Source organism: Meles meles, chromosome 7 (genome assembly GCF_922984935.1).
Source record: "Meles meles chromosome 7, mMelMel3.1 paternal haplotype, whole genome shotgun sequence".
NCBI lineage: Eukaryota > Metazoa > Chordata > Mammalia > Carnivora > Mustelidae > Meles > Meles meles.
The window spans coordinates 89,682,639-89,704,731 of NC_060072.1; the positions used below are offsets into that span (position 1 = coordinate 89,682,639).

The following is a 22,093-nucleotide window of genomic DNA, read 5'->3' on the forward strand; positions in this document are numbered from 1 at the left end:
GGTGGGAGCTGGTGCCAGAGAGTCAGAGGAGCACAAGTGTCAAAGGGATGAGGAGCCTTCCAAGTCTAACTGTCCCAGACTCTCCTTGACTTTTATCCCTTTCAAGAACTGGGCTTGGCCGGAGAAGATCAAAGACCACTCTGTTGAGTTCACCTCAATGGCATGTCTGGCCAGCACCCATTTTCCTGCCCCCTAATCATCATGGGAAACACCCTACCTAGGGCAGGACCAGGCCTGGGGATTCGGGCCCGGGGCAGGCGTGGGTCCTGAGCCCCCCGCCCGCCCAGGTTCTCAGGCTCACACGGCAGGCACTCCCACTCTTTCTAAGCTGTTCCTCTCTTTGGATTCCCAGGTCTGGGACTCTGAACCCAAGTACTGGATTATACCCTTCCTGTTGCTGGGAAAAGAAGAGAAACCTCATTTACTGAGGACTCAATCTTTGCCAGACCATGGGGCAGGTCAGTTGCAAGCATTGTCATTTGATTCACATAATGACTTGGTGAGGATAAGGAGGAGAGTAATAGTTGCCAACGTTTATTGAGCAGCTATGATAGGTAGCTGCTTTTCACCTGTCTTCTCATTTAATCTTCATGCAGCTCCATGGGGTAGCTGTTATTATTCTTGTTCTGCTCATGAAGCTACTGAGGCATAGAGTTGTTGGGAGACTTGGCTGCGGTCACATGGTTAGTGGGTACAGGGCTGATGTTAGGGTGCAGTGGTCTGACCACAGGATCTTTGCACCTGATGCTGGTGGAGGATATGTGGCTTGTCTAGGGTGGCAGACTCAGGATTTTTCTCAAAATTCCTATCCCTTCTATTCCTCTTGTCCCTGGGGACCAGGGACATTTAACGATTACCCACCGTTTCAATTCTCTCCTTCCTGCCACCCCTCCCAGCCTTTAGCCCCTGGTTTTACACTCATCTTCTCTCTGTTCATGGACTCTCCCCGCCTGCCACTTAGCTTCCTGCACGGCATCTGGTTGGTTATGGTTCAGAGTCCTGGTTCCTAGTTCCTGGTTCCTACCAGGTCCTGAGCCCTGAGCCCACTTCCTCTAAGCCCATGTGAGCGGTCCCCAGTCCGGGTGATGCCAGGCTCTTGCCTTATGGGAGGGGTTCCGGAGACTGTAAACTCAGGAATGTGGGAGCTTCCTGGATGCCTCACTGCCCCCTGCAATTATGGGTCTCAGCGGCTCCTCTGCTTGGTGAAAGCATTGCCCCCAGGGCTGACTTTTAACTCCTCTCCTGGCCTGTTATTTCTTTGCTCAGGTCTGCAAGTTTGAAGCTGTCAGGGAACAATCAGCCCCTTTGCTGGAGAAGGGCTGGGCTGCCCACCCTACGTCAGTGTTCTTAGAAAACCGTCTGTGTTTGGGAGGGGATGGTATCGCCCTGAATGACATACAGAGTTGGGAGGACAGACAGAGCTGCCCAGGGGCTTGGGCTTCTCAAAGAAGGCAGTCCAACAAGAGGCAGGAGGAAGTGGGCAGAAACACCAGCCTGGAGCCTGGCTGGCAGTCAGCCCCCCTCCATCCCTCCATCTCCCCAGCCCAGCATTCTTCATTCTGAGCGAAGCGAGGAAGATCTGATGTGCCCTGGGCCCTCTTTGTGACCCGGGGAGGAGGAGAAGCATTCTGTGCTGCATAACCACGCCAGACAGAGGGCTGGACACCAAACACATTACACATGCATTTAATAGACACATCCCCGGGAGGGAAGAGAGAGAGCTCTCACTCCCAGCAGGCAGCTTATAAGCACCGTGAGACAGGTGGGCTGCCAACCTGGCATTGAGATGGAAACACCCACTCCCCATCTTTGCGTCTGGAAGGTGGGGAGGAAGAAGGAGGAGTTGAAGGGGGGTGGTTTCCGCAAGATAAGCCAAATGTAAATATTGAGAGAGGGATGGCGTCGGCACAGAGAGGTCGGCGGGGGGGGGGGGGGGCACTGTGGGGACTGTCAGGAGGGCGGAGGCTAGCTTAAGCTGGGGAATGGGGTTTAGCCAGGACTCCAGACTTGCTTCCTGTCAGCGCGGGTGGGCCAGGGGAGAAGAAGGAGAAGGACCCAGGTATCGTGTCTGTGAGTATAGACAGGCCAGGTCAGCAAGCAGGCAGGCTTCAGGGCAGGGGTAGGGGAGTGGGGTGGCTGCATTTAATGCTTGTAGCTCTTCCGGCTGGAGGATGTGGTAGAGACAAACTTGACGCTGGAGCCACTGCCCCCGAGGCCCCGGCTGCTACTGGCACTGAAGCTGGAGCCGCCCAGGCCCGAGCCCAGGTTGTGCCCTGTGCTACTGGTGAAGGAGTAGCTGCTGCCCCCACTGAGACCCAGACTTCCGCCTCCAAGGCTGCTGCCGCCGCCGTAGCCACTGGAAACGGTGGAGGTGACCACAGCTGCTGGAAGAGAGGAGAGAGGGTCAAGACCCAAGGCAGGAGAGAAGAGACCTGGAGTGTCAGGGCCTGTGCCCCTGTGTCTGTGGGGTGAGGATGTGGTTGTCTGGTCAGGCCGACTTTTGCCTCCTTCCAGGCTCCTCGCCCACTTAGTGGGAGCTCTTGTCTGTGCTCAGCCTGGTTTTCCCTGGGCCACTCTTCCTGTCTGGAATGGCTTCCTGCTTCCTTTCTGCTACTTGGCGCCTAGCTGTTCCTTTCAGAACTTAGTGGAGACTTCTCACATTCAGGAAGCGATTATCTAGTCCACGTGCCTTTGCCGTTGATCCCATCACACTCTCCTGCCACTCTGTCCCCTTCTCCCTCCGTGGGCCTGGCTCTGGCGTCTCTCTTCTTTCCGGGGGGCACGGACACACCTCCCTCGGTGTCCCCAGCCTCTGCACCCTGAATCCCAGAATGGAGCTGGAGTAATCTTGCTAGACCAAGTGACAGGTGACCCACTGGCCAGCCAGCTCTGCTCCCATTCTGCCCCGCTCTCCAACCCGCTCTTTTTCTAGCTCGTATAACCATGCATCACTTTCAACATTCAATCCCTACACTGGGCTCTTCAGAAGGGAAACTGAAATAAAAATGGATGGTTATAGAATGAACTGTGTCCTCCAAAAAAAAAAAAAAAAAAAGGCTGAATTCCTCACTTCCAGTGCCTGCGAATGCAACCTTATTTGGCAATGGGATCTTGCAGATGGAATCCATTTAAGATACAATCATTAGGGAGGGCCCTACCCAATAGAACTCGTGTCCTTATAAGAAGAGGAAGGGCATCCACGTGAAGACAGACACATAGGGAAAGGGCCATGTGACCACAGAGCCAGAGATCAGCATGATGCAGGGCAGGGAGCACCAAGAACTCTCCAGAAGCATGACACAGTACATTTCTCTTATCTGAAGCCCCCCAGTTTGTGGTACTGCAATGCAGCAGCCCTGGATAAAAAACACGGACTTTCATGCGCTTTTAAGAGAAAAGGAACTTTAGAAGTTACGGCAGCCTTCCCCAAAACTAGCTCTGAGGGCCTCGGGAGCCACTAGACAAGGATATTAGTGAAGGAGGACAGCTGGGTAGTTTAGAGGGCTCTGCCTTCTAGAGTCATCGGTTAACATAATCATTGGTTTTGTGAATCCTGTATCAGGAATACCAAACTCACTTTTGGATGCAAGCTGGAAAAGTCATCCCAGTCGGCCTCATGATGCCAGCAGTGAGCTCTGTGAGTGACCTCTACCCTTAGTGGCATGAGGTTGCACCAGCTTACTACCACCTCTCCCTTCCCGAGCAGCTGCACCCACCTGCCCTGTCCTATGTGCTCTTGCTGCCTGGAAAAACCCAGGTGACCTTCTGCTGTTATACTCTGTAAACTGGAGTGGCAGGGCTTCTCCCCACACCATTCCCGGGAGGTGTGGCCTTCCTGGGCCATGCCCTTCGGCCAGGTGGAGGCTCCCTCCACAGGCTGAGGGCACAGCAGGCTTTCCTAAATCCTGTCGGTAGTGAATGCTCCTGACTGATCTAGACTTCCACCTCCAGTGAGAAAGGGGTGGGGTCCCAGAAGGTGGGGGGTGGAACCTGTGCGTCTAAACCCATGCAGAAGGGTCACAGAAAACCTCCGCTCACTCTCCCTTTGGTGCTCTGTCCCTTGCAAAGAGGTAAGAAGTGGGATATTAAAGACTCTCTCCTAAAAAAAAATTAAAAAGAAAGAAAGAAAAAGACTCCTAATATGGCTCTCCTTTTAAAGAATTCAAGACCTCAAACCTCAAAATGAACCTTGTCTGAGCGGGGGTCCCCTCTGATGTCTTGTGCATGCCCTCTGCCCTCCCCCGTAATGCCACCTCCCTGCCCCAACCACATGCACGCGAACTGACACAGAGGACGTCATACTCACAGATGTTAACAGGAGAAACGCCCTCTCCACTCAGCCTGATCGGGGGAAGAGGGAGAAGGAACGTTACTATTACGTCCAGCAGCTCGTGGGCATTTGAAATCACATTTTTGTAATGAAGCGCCTTGAAAAACCCTCTATTATTTTTATTGCAGCTGTGAGTGGAGGTTGAAATAATTTAAATAGTAGTAGTATTAAAAATAACAATCTGGAAGAAAACCTGTAATCTCAGAAACACTTTTTTTTGGGGGGGGGGGGTTCAAACTAGGTAGACACCTGGAGGAAATGAAAGCAAATCATACACTAGAGTGGGCTGGAAACGCAAGGCTCCTTAAGGAATAAGATTTCCCTCTCAACAATGGACCGTTGTCAGGCATGGGGCAGTGCCTGGGGTGATTAGAGGTGTGGAGAGAAGACTGAGTCATAAACATAACAATAACAATAATCAGCCCATTATTGTAGCAACCAGAGTAATTTTGCTTTCGCATGCAAAGGACAGGGCTGGCCTTCATTCATAAACACATACTTAGAACATTAAAAAGGACTATATACCTGTTACCCACATTATGCCACTTAATTCTCTTCATGACCCCATTCAGTAGGTGTCGCTACCTCCACTTGATGGATGGGGAAACCGAAGCTCAGAGAGGTGAATTAATTGCCCATATTCACAAAGCTAGATTTGAAGCCAGACTCCTTTTGCTCCAAAGCCCATATCTTTGGTCACAAAACTGAATGATCACTAGCATTTTTTGACACTTGTTATGGATCGTGCATTGTTCTAAAGACTTCATGTGTATTCCCTTATTTTTTTTTAAAGATTTATTTATTTGACAAAGAGAGATCACGAGTAAGCAGAGAGGCAGGCAGAGAGAGAGGAGGAAGCAGGCCCCCCGCTGAGCAGAGAGCCCGATGTGGGGCTCGATCCCAGGACCCCGAGATCAAGACCTGAGCCGAAGGCAGAGGCTTAACCCATTGAGCCACCCAGGCGCCCCTGTATTCCCTTATTTTAACACTCATATAATAACATACAGGATGGAAACCACGGTTAGCCTCATTTCATAGGTGAGGAACAGAAAAGTAAAGTAATTTGCCCTCGGTCACACAGCTAGTAATTGGCAGAACACTGAACTTGGGGATCAGATGATTTGCCTCTTTATTCTATCACAAAGAATCTGAGGACCAGAGAAAGGACACTGGCTTTCCTGAGGTTACGTAGCTAGTTGGTAGTAGGCCTGTCTGCCCAAATCCTGGGACAGTTGATTCTCATACCAGACCTGCCGCATAACACAATTTCTCTTTTGATAGAATTTTATTACTTAGGACCTGATCAGATCCTAGATTTTTATGGGGTGTGAAAAGCAGTTGTGCTTCAAATAATGGCCTTTGATAATGAGTTACTATCCTGGAAAGAAATTGCACCTGCTTGTTTTTTTTTTTTTTCTTTCTCATAGCCCAGTTCTGTCTGCATTCCAGGAGAAGAGGGGGCCGCAGCAACCTGAGCCCTTAGGAATGCTCGCGCAGCTGGAACAGAGGTGGTGCACCTGTCCTCACCTGCACTCCTCGCCCTCCAGCAGCTTGCGGTAGGTGGCGATCTCCACATCCAGGGCCAGCTTGACGTTCATAAGCTCCTGGTACTCGCGCAGCAGCCGGGCCATGTCCTGCTTGGCCTTCTGCAGGGCCTCCTCTAGGTCCACTAGTTTGGCCCGGGCATCCTTGAGGGCCAGCTCTCCACGCTGTTCTGCGTCAGCGATGGCCGTTTGCAGGCTGGAACACTACAGGAAAAGGAGGAAGCACGAGCCTAACTGACAACCCCTGGAGGGGCGGTGCTTCTTGGGTAGGAGTCCTAGAAGCATGGCAGGATGACCTGGGAGAAATGAGTGTGCAAGGAGCTCTTGGCCCTGCCAAAACTCTACCTGTTTCTTGACGCTCTCGATCTCAGCTCTCAGCCTCTGGATCACCCGGTTCATCTCGGAGATCTCTTGCTTGGTGTTGCGGAGATCATCGCCGTGCCGGCCGGCTGTGACCTGCAGCTCCTCGTACTGATGGAATCAGAGCAGAGTGAGTCCCCTCGTCAAACACCTGGGCTGAGTACTCTCCATGTGCACAGCCTGGCCCTCAGGGCCACCCGCAGGCCCAACCATTCACTGATCATTCACGCACTCCCTTGCTCAGTCATTTCGGTGGTATTTCTTAGGCACGCCTACCTGCCAGGCACACGCCAGGCTTTGGGAGTATCACGGACAACATCATCAGACCCGTGCTTACAGTTTATTGGGGGAAATAGATGTTAATGAAATATTATTGAATTTACAGTTCCAAACTGGGATGAGTGTCCCTTAGGAAATGAATGGGTAGTGTAGCAAAGGAATCTGGCCCAGATATGGAGTTGTGAGGAGGGGGTCAGGGATGTCCTTCCAGAGATAGAGGTGTTCGAGCTGTGTGCTGAAGCGTGGGAAGGAGTGATCTAAGTGATAGGCTGGGGAGAAAACATTCCAGATAGGGGAGATAGTCTGTGTGAAGACCCTGGGGGCAGGAAGAAGCATGGTGAGCTCTGGGTAGGTGGGTGGGGGGAGAGAAAAGGTGACTTAGTCAGTGTCCTTTAGGGATCCCAGTCACGGGACATACATCCAGACCCATGTGACCATGACTTTTGGTAGCTCTCCAGACATCAGTGTTGGGGGTGTTGGATGGAGCCAGGCTGAAGGGGGCACAGTTCTGAAGACTTTGTAACAGTTTCCCCTATCTGAGAGCTCTCTGCCTAGTGGGGCATATCCAGGATGCACTCATTTAGGAGAAACAAACGCCCCTGTCTCCCGCCCACACCTTTCCCAGGGAAGAAGAGCCCCTGCCCAAGTGAAGATCTGTCTGGCTTTGAAAGTGCTGGGTGGCCCAGCTCCTCCATTTCTAGATATATGTGGTTCAAGGGAACAACAGGACCTACCAACAAAAGGAACTGTTCACTGTAAATCTCAACCACTGTAAATTTCAACTTAGGCACCTCTCGCCTCCATTCACCATCTGCCTCTGCCTCTAGGGGGGATGTCCCTCTGCATTGTGCACCCCAGGACCTGATACCCTCTTCCTTCCTACCACGTTGCAGTGGTAGGGACTAAGGCAGTGTGCACAGCAGAGCAAAAGATGGAAGCCGCATGTAGGTGAGCAGCTGGCCCTAAGAGTGGTCTGCATTGGGCAGAGAGCTGATCTCATGGATTGGACTATCCAGTTTGCTACACCCTCCAATGCCAAACCTTCTTCTGGCCATCTGTGACTTTGGACAGTAGCTCTCAATGGTCATCCCAATGCCCCTTTTTTTGATAGAGTCTTTTGCTCAGCAAAGTCCTCATTTCTATCTTCCAGCCCCCGCAGGATTGCATATTCTCCCTTAAATGCCTCCCCCGTCCTTGACCATCTATTGTCCCTGGATGCTTCCAAATGCAAGGAATACCTACCTCTTCTTGGAAGCTTTTTATTAATCAAAAATAAACTGTTTGCAGCTTATTTATTTACAACTCTGCAATGCTGCTTGACACAAATGTATTGAATAAATAAGCCATTTAGAGATAGCTCTGTGACTCTTGGTTGTTTTGGAATTTCACCCAGGCCCAACCAGATCATAAGTGATATGTGGACAAGGGCTGACCTGAGCACCCAACATTGTCTGACCACATGGTAGGGGGTATGGTTGGGTTTCCACACCCATTTCAAGTTGACTCTTCATAGCACCAGACACTTCTGCCATGTTGAAAGAAACAGAAATGCTCCTGTATTCCCTGATGCTCGTGGCTAATAGTTAAATGATTATTCGGTGTTTCAGATAACACTAGTCCTGGAACCCATCACAGAGGTGCCTACACTCACCTTGGTCTGGTACCAGGACTCGGCCTCCGCCCGGCTGCGGTTGGCGATGTCCTCATATTGGGCCTTGACCTCGGCGATGATGCTGTCCAGGTCCAGGCTGCGGTTGTTGTCCATGGACAGGACAACGGACGTATCACTGACCTGGGTCTGCATCTGGGATAGCTCCTGTAGAGCCAGAAAATTCAGCATCACCAAGGCATAAAAAGAAATGTTCTTGAAATCACACGACCGACTACCTGTCTAGGTCAGGAATCCCTTCTTGGCTTCCCTTGGAGGGATTCTTCCAGCCCTTCCCTGGGCACCTTGAAGCCATTTAGGGACTCCAATGCCAATCCCAGAAAAGTTTCTGGGTCACAGATCAGTGCGATGAGGGTGTGTGCCCCAGCATAGCTTCTCAAGACACCCACCTGTGTGTTTTCCCTGAGTGTGAAGGGTGAGCCAGTGTCCTCTGGTTCAAATTATACTGAGTTGAATATGACATATGTTGATTCATATGCCAGCATGAAAGCCTTCTTTAGGATACAGTGAGTTTTAGGACCCTGCTTCCCCCTGTACAGTGTGACTTCATCATTCCCTACTTCTTTCTCCCCTTCAAAGACCCAGGTCTCTGCCTTCAGAGTGGCAGTGCCCAGAAGGAGGCATCTTCAGAGGGCAAGAAGCACCCTGAACAATGAATTGAGGGGTAACTTGTCTTTTCTGAACTTTTCTGGGAGAGGAGAGGGAGAGGGGTGTCTTGATTCCTTGGAAATGCTACCCAGGGATCTGGGATTCAAGAATCAGCACTCCCTCTTTGCTGCCGTGGGGTGGGGGAAGCAGCCTCAGAGCTGGAGTAGGGTTTAGTGTGGCAAGACTGCAAGCAGTTCTCCCAGGTGCCCATGACCACCCAAGCCCCAGTTTGTACCATCTGGGGCAAGATGCTAGATGGAGGCCCCATATAGATGACATTCTCTGCAGCATCCTTTTCTTCCCAGGCTCCAGACCTAGGAGGGACAAAAACATTTGCAGGCTCTTACCGCCTCAAAGAGCATCCGGAAGAAGTTGATCTCATCAGTCAGAGAGTTGACCTTGGCCTCCAGTTCCACCTTGTTCATGTAGGCTGAGTCCACATCCTAGAACAACAGCACAGGACGCTCCTCTGAGACCCAGCCCCGAGCAGTGAGTCCAGAAGAAGATGGGCAGACTCCTCCCCGGCCCCTCCATGTTAGATTTCAGTAAATTCTGGATCTGGGGATTGGGGTTAGGGTGAGTGATTGTAGAGAACTGGGGGCTTGAGTCCCCTGAGCTAACAGAAACCCTAGCAGGGTCAGGGGGACATGAATACAGAGGGAGCATTTTGGCAGATTTGAGCTCTCCAGATACTCTGAAGGGTTCTGTGCCATTTCAAGGGTCAAGTCACTGCATACTCCAAGATTCAGTTTCGAATCTTCTCCTTTGAGAGACATGTCTACCCACCTTCTTCAGGGCCACAAACTCATTTTCGGCAGCGGTGCGCTTGTTAATTTCATCCTCATACCTGTAAGCACAGAGGAGAGGGGGCATGCTATTGAGCAAGGGTTCAGTTGAATTCTTCCCCGGCTGAGGAGCATTTCTGGTGTAACAAGTTAAGAGACCTCAGATCCTTTCCAGCTCTTCCACTGACCTGTGTGTGACTTGGGGTGATTCACTTAACCTCTATTTCTCCCTCTATAAAAGGGGAATCATTTCTTCTGCCAGAAGATTTTTTCTTCTTATTCCTTTTGTAGGAGTAGAAGGTGAGCATGGAACTAATGGGAATAGAAATACGTACTTATGCAATTCCATCTTCTTAGAGATGCACAATTGCAGTCTTTAAAAAATGTTCCTGCCTCTAGTGGCTGCTGGAACTGCGGGGTAAATTTTGCTTGTTCAGGAGGGAAACCATTCCTGGTAGATTGTGAAGTCTTTCCACTCACAATCTCAGAGCAGCTGTGTGATCAGCATGCTTTCAGTAAATAAGAGTGGCTCTAATTCAGAAACCAAGGGTAAGCCAGCTAAGGAGTTAGGGGAGACATCCCTTTTTATTGGATGCCTCACCTACTGCAGCGTGGATGATGGCCAGTCAAATTTTGCCTGCCCCAGGATTGCCTCATTTACACTGGGAATGCACCAGCTCAATAATAGGGCCTGTGCCAGTGGAGTTAAAGAATATTCTGGCTGTGAAATGGTATCATGCTTTCCAGAATAGCCATGTTATGTTAGATGATGCAGACATCCCTTTGTGGTCAGGTGTACAGGTCAGAATAGGCTTCTTGTTAATAGTGATGGGTGAGATGCGAGTCTCTTTGTTACTCTATGTCATGCTATCTTCCAATCACGGGATAATGACTCCAAGTTCCAAACCTCCCTGTGGGCACTGGTATTTGCTGCTTTGCACCTTGCTGGTCCTATTAAAAAGGAGTCCTGAGATGACTGTGTGTGGCCAGCAGTCCGTCTTCCCCTTACCTGACTTTGAAATCTTCCACGACGTCTTGCATGTTCCTCAGCTCAGCGTCCAGCCTGCCCCTCTCCGTGGTGATGCTGTCCAGCTGCCGGCGGAGGTCATTGATGTAGGTGTCAAAGAAAGGCTCCAGGTTCTGCCTCACCGTCTTGGAGCCCTGCTCCTGAAGGAGTTCCCACTTGGTCTCCAAGACCTTGTTCTGCTGCTCCAGGAACCTCACCTGGAGGGAGGGAGAATGAAATTTTTTTTAAAGATTGGATTTATTTATTTGACAGACAGAGATCACAAGTAGGCAGAAAGGCAGGCAGAGAGAGAAGGAGGGGAAGCAGGCTTCCTGCTCAGCAGAGAGCCCAACTTGGGGCTCGATCCCAGGACCTTGGGATCATGACCTGAGCCGAAGGCAGTGGCTTTAACCCACTGAGTCAGCGAGGCGCCCCGGGAGAATGAAATCTTGAGAAATTGGGGAGGCAGAGCCAGACACTCCAACTGATAAGGGAGGGAAGAAAAGTCCGCCTTTCACCTGATACCCATCTGTCAACTATATAACTGACCACTCCAAATCAGAGTGGGAAAGCCCTTGACCCTACCCCACTGTTCTCCGGGCCTTCCATAGAACTGGTGTGGTGGGCTTAGAAGTCTCTAGGGGCAGACTCTACTCTTGGGTTGAGTGTCTTGACAACATCTGCTCTGAGTGAGGCTAGTTGGCTCAGTGGAAACCCCTCCCGTGGAGAACAACGTAGCTCTTCCCTCAGTGTTGGCTGAACCAACTGCGTGGCTCCCAGGGAGGATGAAGGAACTTTCCACAAGGTCCCGTTGGGCCACCTGGCCCCATTTGCAAGGTATTTGTTGAGTAGATGTGTTTTTCCACAGGGAGGCCATTGCCTTACTGCTCCCTGTCCGTGCAGAGGGCCTCTCCAAGCATTCCCACCACCCACCCCAATGGCACACATGCATCCCCCCGCTCACCTTGTCGATGAACGAGGCAAACTTGTTGTTGAGCGTCTTGATCTGCTCCCGCTCCTCTTTCCGCACCCTCTGGATGGCAGGGTCGATTTGCAGGTTGAGGGGAGTCAGGAGGCTCTGGTTGACGGTGACTTCTTGGATACCTCCAGGCGGGCACACAGGGAAGCCAGAGACCCCGTAGCCTCCTCCGGCTGTGCCCCCGTAGCCAAATCCACTGCTGACCCCAAACCCACTACTGGCCCTGCCACCAAAGCCACCTCGAAAGCTGCTGCCGCACCCCCCGATGGAAACCCGCCTGGTGCCCCCCAGGTTGTAGAGGCTGCGGCTCCCGAAGCCGGCCCCAGCACTGCTCATCCTGCCCAGCCCCGCACCGCCGCCTGTAGAGCGGACTACGGAGACCGAACTGAAGCGGGAGCGGCCGGCGGCTGGGGTGGTGGCCGAGGCCGCACTGAAGCTCCTGCGGCTGCCGGTCTGGAAGGTGATGCTGGACTGCCTGGACATGGTGGCTGAGCGAGGCTGGTGAGGAGAGCTCCTGACACGGGCGTGTGTGATGGGGGGATGGAGAAGATGGGGCACCTGGGGAGCCCCGGGCTGCCTTGGCTTTTATGGGCCTGCGGGAGGGGTGGGGCGCTGCTGAGGGAGGCCTCTGATGGCATCCCCCAGGCATTCGCCAGCCCTGAGCTCACGCTCAGTGCCCCTCCGGGACGGTGTCAAGTCCACTGGTTGGTTCCCCGGCATCCCTCCCCCACGTGGAAACTCCTTTCCAGTCGCAACTTGATCAGCAGACGAATGAGAAGCACGCTAATTGCTTTCAGTCATGTCCTAATCATGCATCTCTTAATGGGCTCTAAAAACACCGCCTCGTTTCTAAACCGCTTCCTTAGGCCTGGGACCCACCCCCTCCTGTGCAAACATCGTGTGTCAAAACAAGTGCCCGCGATTCCCTGTTTCCCAGGCCTTCCTCTTCCCACCTGTGCTTCCTGCCCCTGAGCCTTTTCTCACCAAGTGCCCGCTGTCTCCCCTGCCCCACACTGTCCTTCCAGGTCCTAAAAATCCTGCTTCACACTCACCTTTCTTAGGAAACCATCCAGTTTTGATTGCTCCTTTGTTTTCCTCATAAGCTTCCTTCTCTACAGTATAGGTCACACTTGATGTCCTGGAGCAGTCGGCCATGCATACACATATGTCCTGTCTGCTCCACAACAGGACTCTCGGGACCAGCCCCTCTGTCTGTCTGTGTGGAGAGAAGCTGTGAATGTGGGGCGATGGGTTTGAGTCCCAGCCCCATTTACTAGTCGTTAAGACCCTGTGCCACGCACGAGCCTTCCCCGAGCCTCAGTTCAGGTGTCTGTAAAGTGGGGTTTGTGATGAGGATTCGTGTGGGGAAACAACTGTTGCAATGCCTAGGACGTGCGAATGCCGAGGAAACGTTTGTGGAGACTTCTCTCTTTCTGGTGCCGTCAAGCACGGATGAGGGAAGAGCCAGCCGCATGTCCCTCCCCTGGCAAGTCTGGTGGGGATTTGAAACGAACGACATAGACGTTCTTTTTCTTTAGTAACAGGCTTGTGATACGAGTAGGAAGACAGAACTGAAGTTCATTAATTTATAGAAAAGTGATGTACCATAAACTGCCTCCGAGCTCTATCTGAGGCTGCCTTATTCCAGAAACTTCCCAGACTGGTCACTCCGGCTGAAGGCCTGGGGTCCCTGACTTTCAGTCTTGATCTTAAGAGCTCTGGGGGTTGTACTGAGAATTTCTTGGGGGTGCCCAAGAAATTTGTCTTGTTTTTCCCTGTTTGTCTTGTGGACTGAGGCCACAACCCCGTCAGTGGAAACCGATAGGAAGCCTGCAAACTCCTGATCTCCACTTCCTTTTCCTCTCACCCCCCTGCTTCTACCCTGGGGTGGGGGAGCCAAACAGAGAAATTGTTAGGTTTTCTTTTATCTTGCTGACCGCTTGCTCCTTGCACTGGTTTCGAAAACTAGCAGAGCGAGAGAGGAATGGCAATGTATTCAGTTGCCGGAAACTGTGTCCCTGAATGGTAAATTCAACAGACCAGTGGTACCCAGCTATGGAGAAGCTGAGCCAGATTCCATGCTCTTCCCACACAGGTGTCCTTTCAGAGACGCACGTGGAACGATGGGCTAGCTGACGCTCACTGGCCTGGAATGACAGCTTGGCCCTGGCTCACGGAGTTCTTCCCTTCTTGCGGCTGAGGCAGGCAGGGGTGGGGGGAGCTCTCCTCCGTGGAGAGATTGTTTGAGAGTCTCAGTTTCCACAGGGAACCTATGAATCATAGCTTTTGTTGATACAGGACGAGAGGAGCATGGGAGTTCTCTCACCAGGTTGTCGGGGTGCCCAGGTCTGAGCCGGGTGGTTCATGCGTCTGGGGCGGAAAGAATAATTGTCTTTGTTTTCCGTATTCATCTCATGATAATCTTTCTCCCAGAGAAGAGACACTTGTTTCCTGACCTGTGCTGAGGAAACCCTTCAGAGCTTTCCACCAACAGAGGCCGGTGGAGAGGTTTAGGGGAGCACTGTAGCCTGTGGCAATGGGGGCCACCTCCACTTTCTCCCCTCACGCTTCCTGTGTGGGAGCTGACTCCAGTCCTCCTTCCTGCCTGGGTCCTTCCTTTCTTCCCTATGCCCTCTTGGGGAGCCCTATTCCCAGGCATTACCTCTTGTCCTGTTTCCATTTGTCTTGTGTCTGGGGCGGCCCCCTTCTTCCCCTCCCACCTCTCTCTAATTTTTCCACCCGGACTGTTGTTTCCAGAGCTGGACTGTCTCCCTCACGGACTTTGGTGACATAGATGGAAATGGATAAGCCTTTGACTTGTGTTCTTCCTTTACTCCCTCTTCTGTGGCCTTTGACCTTCATTGTGGCTTTCTCTCCAGTGAACGATGTCTACATGAATGCCGAGGATATCCCAGCCTCCCTAACAGCCTGTGTTTCTGTACCCTTCAAAACCTCAAAACTTGAGACTATTAATACCGTCTTCTTTCCTTTTTGCCATGGAAGGTTTTCTGTTTTGATATTAACCTCCGTTATAATTCTGCCTACAACTCACCCTCAAGAAGGCTTCTCAGATGAACCACGCTCAGGTATTGACCCCTTTCTGCATGTTTCCTGAGACCACCTGTTCAGGTTTGCCCGTCACTGTGTATTTCCACTGCTTTGGTTTTCTGGTGGTCCAGGAGCTAGCTTGCCCCTGAGGGTTAAGAGTGTTTTTATTCCACCACCACCCCTCGCCCCGGACTTGCCTCCTACCACGCCATATGGAACGTGCAGTTCACCCAAGTTAGGTTGACTAGTTCAGAGAAGAACTACATACTCTGCTCTGTTCTCCATGTCTCCTGAGTTCCTACAACACGGTGTTCCTGGGTCTGTCTGGAGGAATTTCCTGGAGGTTTTGGGGAGTGGTGGGTCAAGGGCTATGGTGTGTGCTCTGCTGTCCCAGGCTGTTCCTCGTCCATCCAGCTCAGGGTAGGCTCTCCCATCCCCAGAGGGACGCGGAGGTCCTTGGTGGTGGCAGATTTCAAGGAGACCAGGCTGGAGTGGCAGTCAGGGCTGTGGAAGTCAGTGGAGGAGGCAAGGAAGGCACGGAGGCACGCGTCCCAAGGCCGAAGGAGTTGGGGGGGCACACCAAGGAGCTTTGGCTTCCAACCAGCCAAGGCCAGAGAAGGAAAAGCAGTCTTGGTGGGAACAGAAGGGATTAGGTAATTCCTTAGAACAGACAGTTTTGAGGCACAGAGCCAAGTCCCTGCACACAACTTCAGAGGACCCAAGCCCCAAACCACCCACCCCCCAATCCTTCCATACACAGGGATGGACCGCTCCTTTAGGTAATAACTATTTCTCAACACCTACAGTGTGATGGACATTCACTGTTCTAGGCACGGGAGATGCAGTGGTGAATTAAGCGTGCACAGCGCCTTCCTCCTGGAGTATGTGCTGAAAGAGAAAGGGGAGCTGAGGCTATCGGGGCAGGGGGGGGCGTCCCATGTGGCTCTGCCAGTTTACAACTCCCAGGGGCTGAATGGAGAGAAGAGAGTTCTATTGTGGTGCTGCCGGAGACATTACAACCAGAAACCCTTTCCCACCTGGGCTGTTGGTGCCTGCCAGGGCAGCCGACTCCCTTCACGTCTGGGGTATTTGAGAGGCACCACCTGGCCTGCCCCTGAGGGGGTCAGACTCTCCATCTCACCGTCCCCTTCCCACAGCGTTAAGGGGCAATAACTGCTGTCCAAAGGGCACTAGATGTGCCCGTTGCTCTCAAGAAGCCACCAAGATTCACCACTTGGGACCTCTCCTTGCTCATGGCCAGACCTCGCTTGATCCACTCCCTTCTACTGTCCATATAACCAGGCCTTTCCCTGGGGCTCAGATTTGATGGGCAGGTGCGTGCCTTGGGCAAGTGGGAGGGCAGCCCTCAAGTCCCCTACAGCCAATTTTAGCGACAAAATGGGATGCTCTTTTCATTCAAGTTTGTGTTTAAGTGACGGTGGAACAGCCCCTTCCCTCCACAATCAAGTTCTCCAGACACACCCAACAGACGTGCGGTGCAAAGCATGAACACACAGACACGCATGTCTTAAGAACATTCGCGGAACAACAGTCTTGACGCTACGTGGCAGTGATTGGGTGTGTCTAGAGACGGGGTGTGTCTAGGAAGAGAAGTGACATGAAGGAGTAGGGCCAGGCCTTTGAGCCCGAAGGAGTCTCAGCGATGAGGGGACCCAGGACAAGAGCTGTCTGAAGGCGATGCAGCTGTCTGGTAGCCCTAGCAGGAGTCCTGATTCCCTGGGCTGCCCACATTTGCCCGGAGCCTCCCTCACTTCACAGCCAGTGAGAAAAACCCCCATTGCCCAGGAAGCACAGCGGGGCCCCTCCTGGAGGGATCGGGTGGTGCGGTGCCGGCATCTCTTTAATGGCTTCATTTGTTCCCTGGATCAGGGCGCTTCACCAGGTCCCTCCCGCTGGTGCCGAGGAAGAGCAGCCAAACAGGGACACTGCTGGCAGAGGAAAGTGGGGGTGACCGGAATGCCCCCTATGGCTCTTCCTGGACCTCTGTGAATAGAGAGCACAATACCCAGAAACCCGGGGCAGGTGGAATGGCATGCTGCCACGGCCCGTGGGCACAGGCTGGGTGGGCTGGGTGACACTGTTGCACCACGGGAGGCTGTTGATGCCATCCACGGGCTCCTTCCAGGGCTTGGGGGTGCTGTCGAGGTCTGGGCTGTGTGTCACCAGCTGGGAAGTAACAGCCAGAGGCCGTGCAGGGCTTGGCACCGCCTCAGGGTCTCGTAAACTTGGACAGCACGGAAACCCTTCCCTCCTTCTTGCCTTCCAGTGTCATCCCTCACTCCTGGTCACATCTGAGGGCCACTGCTGACCGGTGCCTGCAACCAAAGTGCATCTGTTCATTTGTTCATTTATTCTTTCAACGAATACTGGTTGGGACCTACGGTGTACTAGGTGCTGGGCTACCCCGGCAGAGGAGACGCTGTCATCCCCACTGCCTCAAGGAAAGGAGCCACCATGATAGGGAGTCACTGTGTGAATACGAGCAGGCACGGGGAGCTCTGGGACGCCGGGCAGGGACCCCTCCTCCTTGAAGACCAGGATGTGATCTGGGGTCTAGACCCCCTGGCCCTTGCTGTTCACTTCAGCTCTAGAAAAGTTCATGATATACACCTTCAACAGGTTCCCCATTTCTGGATGAGGAGAGGGAGGTCCTGGAGTCCCACATGAAGTGGAGAGTAAGGCTGGAATCAAGACTGTCATCTCCTGTTCCCTTGCACAGGGTCTGGGCCCATGCCACAGCACTCTCAGTGTATTAGACATACAGGCATTGTTCCACGTGACTCTCCCTGTCGCAGGCCTGCTGGGCTGTGTGGAAGAGAAAATGGACACCTGTGGTGCAGTGAGAGTCGTGTAAGAGGCCCTAGAACAGAATTGAAGATCTGCAGTTCAAACCGTGCACGTCGTGATCCGATCACAGGACGGAGCTTGAGGGCTTCACATGAGCCTGACTCTCCCTGTGGGCTCCAGAGACCACGTTTCTGGCACACGTATGAGAACGCATCCCGCGTGTACAAGGAGAGGCTGGGGCGCTCGCTTGGTTTAGCATTTCTCACGGATAAATCACACAGTGAATCCATCTGTGGATACTCAAAATGGGATTGCATTTATCTGCTGAACGCACACCCACTTGTCTGTAAAGTTGTGTCTTACTCTGTGAGACATCTCTGCTGCATCATTCACCGGGGAGTTTCTATGGGTAGTTGCTTCTGGATGTGGGGCTGTGTTTTCCACCATCCCCTGGAGGGCCTGAGAGTCCCTGCCTCATGATGGCTGTCACGCTGGGCCATCTGACTCCCAGCTGCCCTGTGGGCACCACGTGAGCACAGGCTGATGCTGAGGACAGTGACAATGGATGATGATGTCAGGAAACTGAGAGCCATTAAGCTGGGAGTGATTGAGTCAAGGTACGCTGGAGAGCAGGTAGCTCTCTGTGCTCTGCTTTAAGAGGGGTAAACACTCGAAAGCCCAGAGACAGAGGGTAAAAAATGTAAAAAAAAAAAAAAAAAGACTCATGATTACAAAATTAAAAAAAAAAAAAACATTTCTTAGGGAGCCATGCAGCAGAGGACACTTCAAATTAGCTGGCTTTCTTTGTGTGCACTCAGAGGGAAATGGATGGACATGTGGCTTTGCAGGGGGTGCTTCGGGGGTGCAAAACCAAGCATGTTTCTGGAATCAGTTGGGACGAAGCATTTCTGAAAGGGCCAGCACCACATATTTAATGCAGGTTTCACCTGAGCAGCCCAGACGCTGCTGTGACCTGCTTTCCCGGAAAAGAGGTGAAAGGGGGTGTGGCCCCACAGGAAGGTGTCTCAGCAGCCTCTCGGTGATTTCCTGTGGTGGGTATTCTGGGTATGCTCCCGTTGGGCCAATGAGAGACACTAACTCCTTTTAAAGGAATGCATCAAAATGCTTTTCCTTCCCCCCTCTCTGTCCCCCTGAGGGCTGGTTTATTAAGCAAGAGTTGGCCAACTTGGAGTGAGCCCAGAGACTAATGAATATGATGAGGGAATTGGGAAATAGGAGGTATGGGGAGCAGGGAAGAGCACTACAGTAGACCAGTCAGTTTCTTGGTTGTTGTTGGAGTCGCCAGCAGATACCCTTAAACCTCAGCGAGAAGAATTCAAGTCAGAATCCAAGGGCCTCTGGACTTTAATGGTCAACATGGAAATCTTCTCTCCAGAGAAGTGGTGAGACTTCTGCAGATTCTTTCTGGAATGATATAGAAGATATGATTCTGCAATAAATGGAGTTCTTTCTTGTTTGTTTTGGTTTGGTTTTCCTCCGGAGCATTAATGTCTCTTGAGAGAAACACCTATATTCTGTATCCCGATAAGGTTGTTTAGGCATTGTGGTATTTAAGGATTTGGTTTTAAACTATGATTTTCCTACATCTTTAAAATTTTCCTCTTGATCAGGAGGGAGACAAACCATAAGAGACTCTGAATCTCACAAAACAAACTGAGGGTTGCCAGGGGGAGGGGGGGAGGGAGAGGGTGGTTGGGTTATGGACATTGGGGAAGGTATATGCTATGGTGAGTGCTGTGAAGTGTAAACCTGGTGACTCACAGACCTGTACCCCTGGGGCTAATAATACCTTATATGTTAATAAAAAAGTTTTTTTATTTCCCCTTGAAGGGACCGATATCCACCTAGCCTCTCCAAAGTGGATCTGACATGGCTCACATAACTTCATAATTTTGCACACATTGTCCTTGTCTTCTGGTGTGTGTGTGTGTGTGTGTACACGTGCATGTGTATATGTGTGTTCTGGCTCTACCAGGTAAGAGGGCTTTTTTTTTTCAAGGGTAGGCACAGAATTCAGTTGAATCCAAGATGGACTTAATAGTGTTCCCTCCTTTCTTTAAATTATTTGCAGTGTCTATGATCTGGCTATGCCACCGGCCATCTGAAACTGTATTGCTGGGTAGCTTTGTTGGGTTGTTGTCCTATGTGACATAGGACATAGGATAAGGTTTAGGAGATATTTTGTGAAGGAAGGGTAACCCAGGCTAAAGACAATCACATTCCACTCATCACTCCCTCATCACTGAAGAATGAATGAGAAGTCAGAGTAGGGAACATAAGGTTTCATAGACGAGCAAGCACTCTCAGGGAAAGGCAAGACAAAATAAAGCTTGGATAGAGTCCAGAGCTGGGGGAGGAGAGAGCCGTAAGCTTGCCAGCTTCGGTAAAAGCAGTCATTCCTCTTCCTTCCAGTGTGGGCTGGGGTTCTCAAGCTGAAGGGCAGCACAGCTTGGTGTTTGCCCTCAGTGTGTGAGTATGTCACCAGCTGAGGTCATCATCTGGCAGATGCGGGCAGATGCCCCAGCTAGGTGAGGGGCCCACTCCGGTGTCTGTTGGCAGCACCCTACGGTATGGCACTTCCACCAGAGGGCAGACAAAGCAAGGAAGGGCTGGAGTGGTAGGGGAAGGCAAGCTCAGTCCCTCCTCTCCTGCACCTCTCCCCGTGATGGAGCCAGAGTCCTGGGCGAGACCACACATACCTATCTAACCCTGGGGGAGAAACAGATTCTGAAAGGAGGGAAGTCAGTCCTTGGATGCTGGTTCTGCCTCTTGCTCATTTAACCTCATCGTTATAACTGGGATAAAGTGTAATGATGTGAGTGGGTCCAGAAATCTATAATTCTCAGGCACTGACTTCCAGTGATAAGAAAATTTCTTATTACCATGGAAGAGAAAGTGTTCTCATTCATCACAAAAACTCTGAGACGCCTAGGGAGACCCAACAACAACAGTACCAATGAAACAAAATGCACAAGAATGACTAGAAAAGATTGAAAACAAACAGTAAGAATTGCTGTACCAGAAACCAACGTGGAATAGGAAGCATTAGTAATTACAATGGTGTGATCACGCAATGAGATCAATGGAGCAGAAGAGGAAATATATGAATTCAGCACATAATGAAAGTGGTATTTTTTAGTTTTAAATAAAGTATAACTTATTTTTTCTTTATTTAAAAAGTCTGTGTGTGTTTGGGAGGGTTGGAAATGAGGGTGTTTACCTTTATGTAGCAGAAACATACAAAAAGGAAAAGAGCCATTATCCAAATTCCCACTTTTTAGTATCTATTGTTATGATTATTTTAACTTATTTACTTTCATCCTTCTTTCCAAGTTAATGTCTTTTAATAAGTCACATATAGAATAAATAAGCACAATGTCCTTTAAAAACAATCCATGGCTCAAAGCCCTGCGAAGATGGCTAATCAGCTGGATTTGGTTTGTCTCTCTCCCTCAGGATCAATCTTGAGAAATTTTAGAAACACATGGAAGGCCTGGAACTATAAACTACCAGTGACAACCACAAAGACTCTGATGAAGCCCAGGGGGCTCTGAGGCTGTTTGAACTGATTATAGGGGCAGCTAGAAGCAGCAGCCTAGAACTGAAGCCTGAGGTAGCAGGGGGAGGGGGCTGTTTGGAGAGAAGGTTCTAAAGTTTGGTCCTTGCCTACTGTCTGCCCCTTTACAATAGAAATCCAGAGCAGCAGCCCAAACACCAATGCCCTTGTCTGCAGGTCAATATGAGGACAGATTCACCTACTTCGTAGGTCGGATTGCTAGATTCAGCAAATAAAAATACGAGATACACAGTTCAATTTGAATTTCAGATAAATGATACATAATTTTTTGGTGTAAATATGTTCTGTGCAATATTTGGGACATACTGAATTTCTTATGTTGTTTACATGAAATTGAAATTTAACTCTATATCCTCTGTTTTGGCTGGGTAGCCCAATTCATAGGTGACTGGGATAGTAATGCCTGGCCTGAGTATCAAACCTGCTGGTAAGTAGTGGGCATCCGTAGAACTTGGGACTCATTTGGGCTTTACTCAAGGATGTGAGGGAGGCCTGTAGGGTAACCAGCTGTTATGGAGCTTCTCAAATGGGGAAGGAGAACCAGAGTCTGAGCCTGACTCATTAGAAGTTTCCCTGTCAGCTTTTGGGATTTTGTTCAGCATGGCAGTTCCTAAGCTCCTCTTCCACCATACCCTTGGCCTCAAACTCTAGAGCTGCATAATAGAAGGGTAGGGAGGTCACTAATATTCAAAAGTCTCCCTCAGCTCCAAACTTCTGCCTAGCAACCTAACCTGTTCATCAGCAAGACCATTGTCTACCTGTGAACAACCATGAAATAAGGCTAGACTGCAGCTTGCTTCATGACCGGGAGGTATTGGGGGAGAAGGTCTTTTCTGCAGCCTCAAATTAGCAAAATATTATTATAACAGAATTTGTTGTTATTTTTCTTGTGAAAGTTTCCCTTCCATTTTATTCCTTTGCATACAGATAACTCGGTATGGAATTTCTGGTAACCATATTCTAGAATAAACTTATGTAAACATAGATAGGAAGCCCATTTCTGAGCAAAAGTCAAAATTGTAACCCTGACACCAATATC

General features: G+C 50.9%; 1 protein-coding gene across 1 annotated transcript; it reads right to left on the reverse strand.

Annotated features, from left to right (window-relative positions):
* Positions 1–2,142: 2,142 nt before the first annotated feature.
* Positions 2,143–12,083, reverse strand: LOC123946282 (keratin, type II cytoskeletal 75). The gene is made up of 9 exons (XM_046011750.1): positions 11,586–12,083; positions 10,625–10,839; positions 9,617–9,677; positions 9,178–9,273; positions 8,165–8,329; positions 6,220–6,345; positions 5,858–6,078; positions 4,307–4,341; positions 2,143–2,381 (listed from the first exon to the last, which is right to left on the reverse strand). Exons 1-9 carry the CDS (start codon positions 12,081–12,083, stop codon positions 2,143–2,145), a joined length of 1,656 nt encoding a protein of 551 aa, XP_045867706.1.
* Between the last annotated feature and the right edge of the window lie 10,010 nt (positions 12,084–22,093).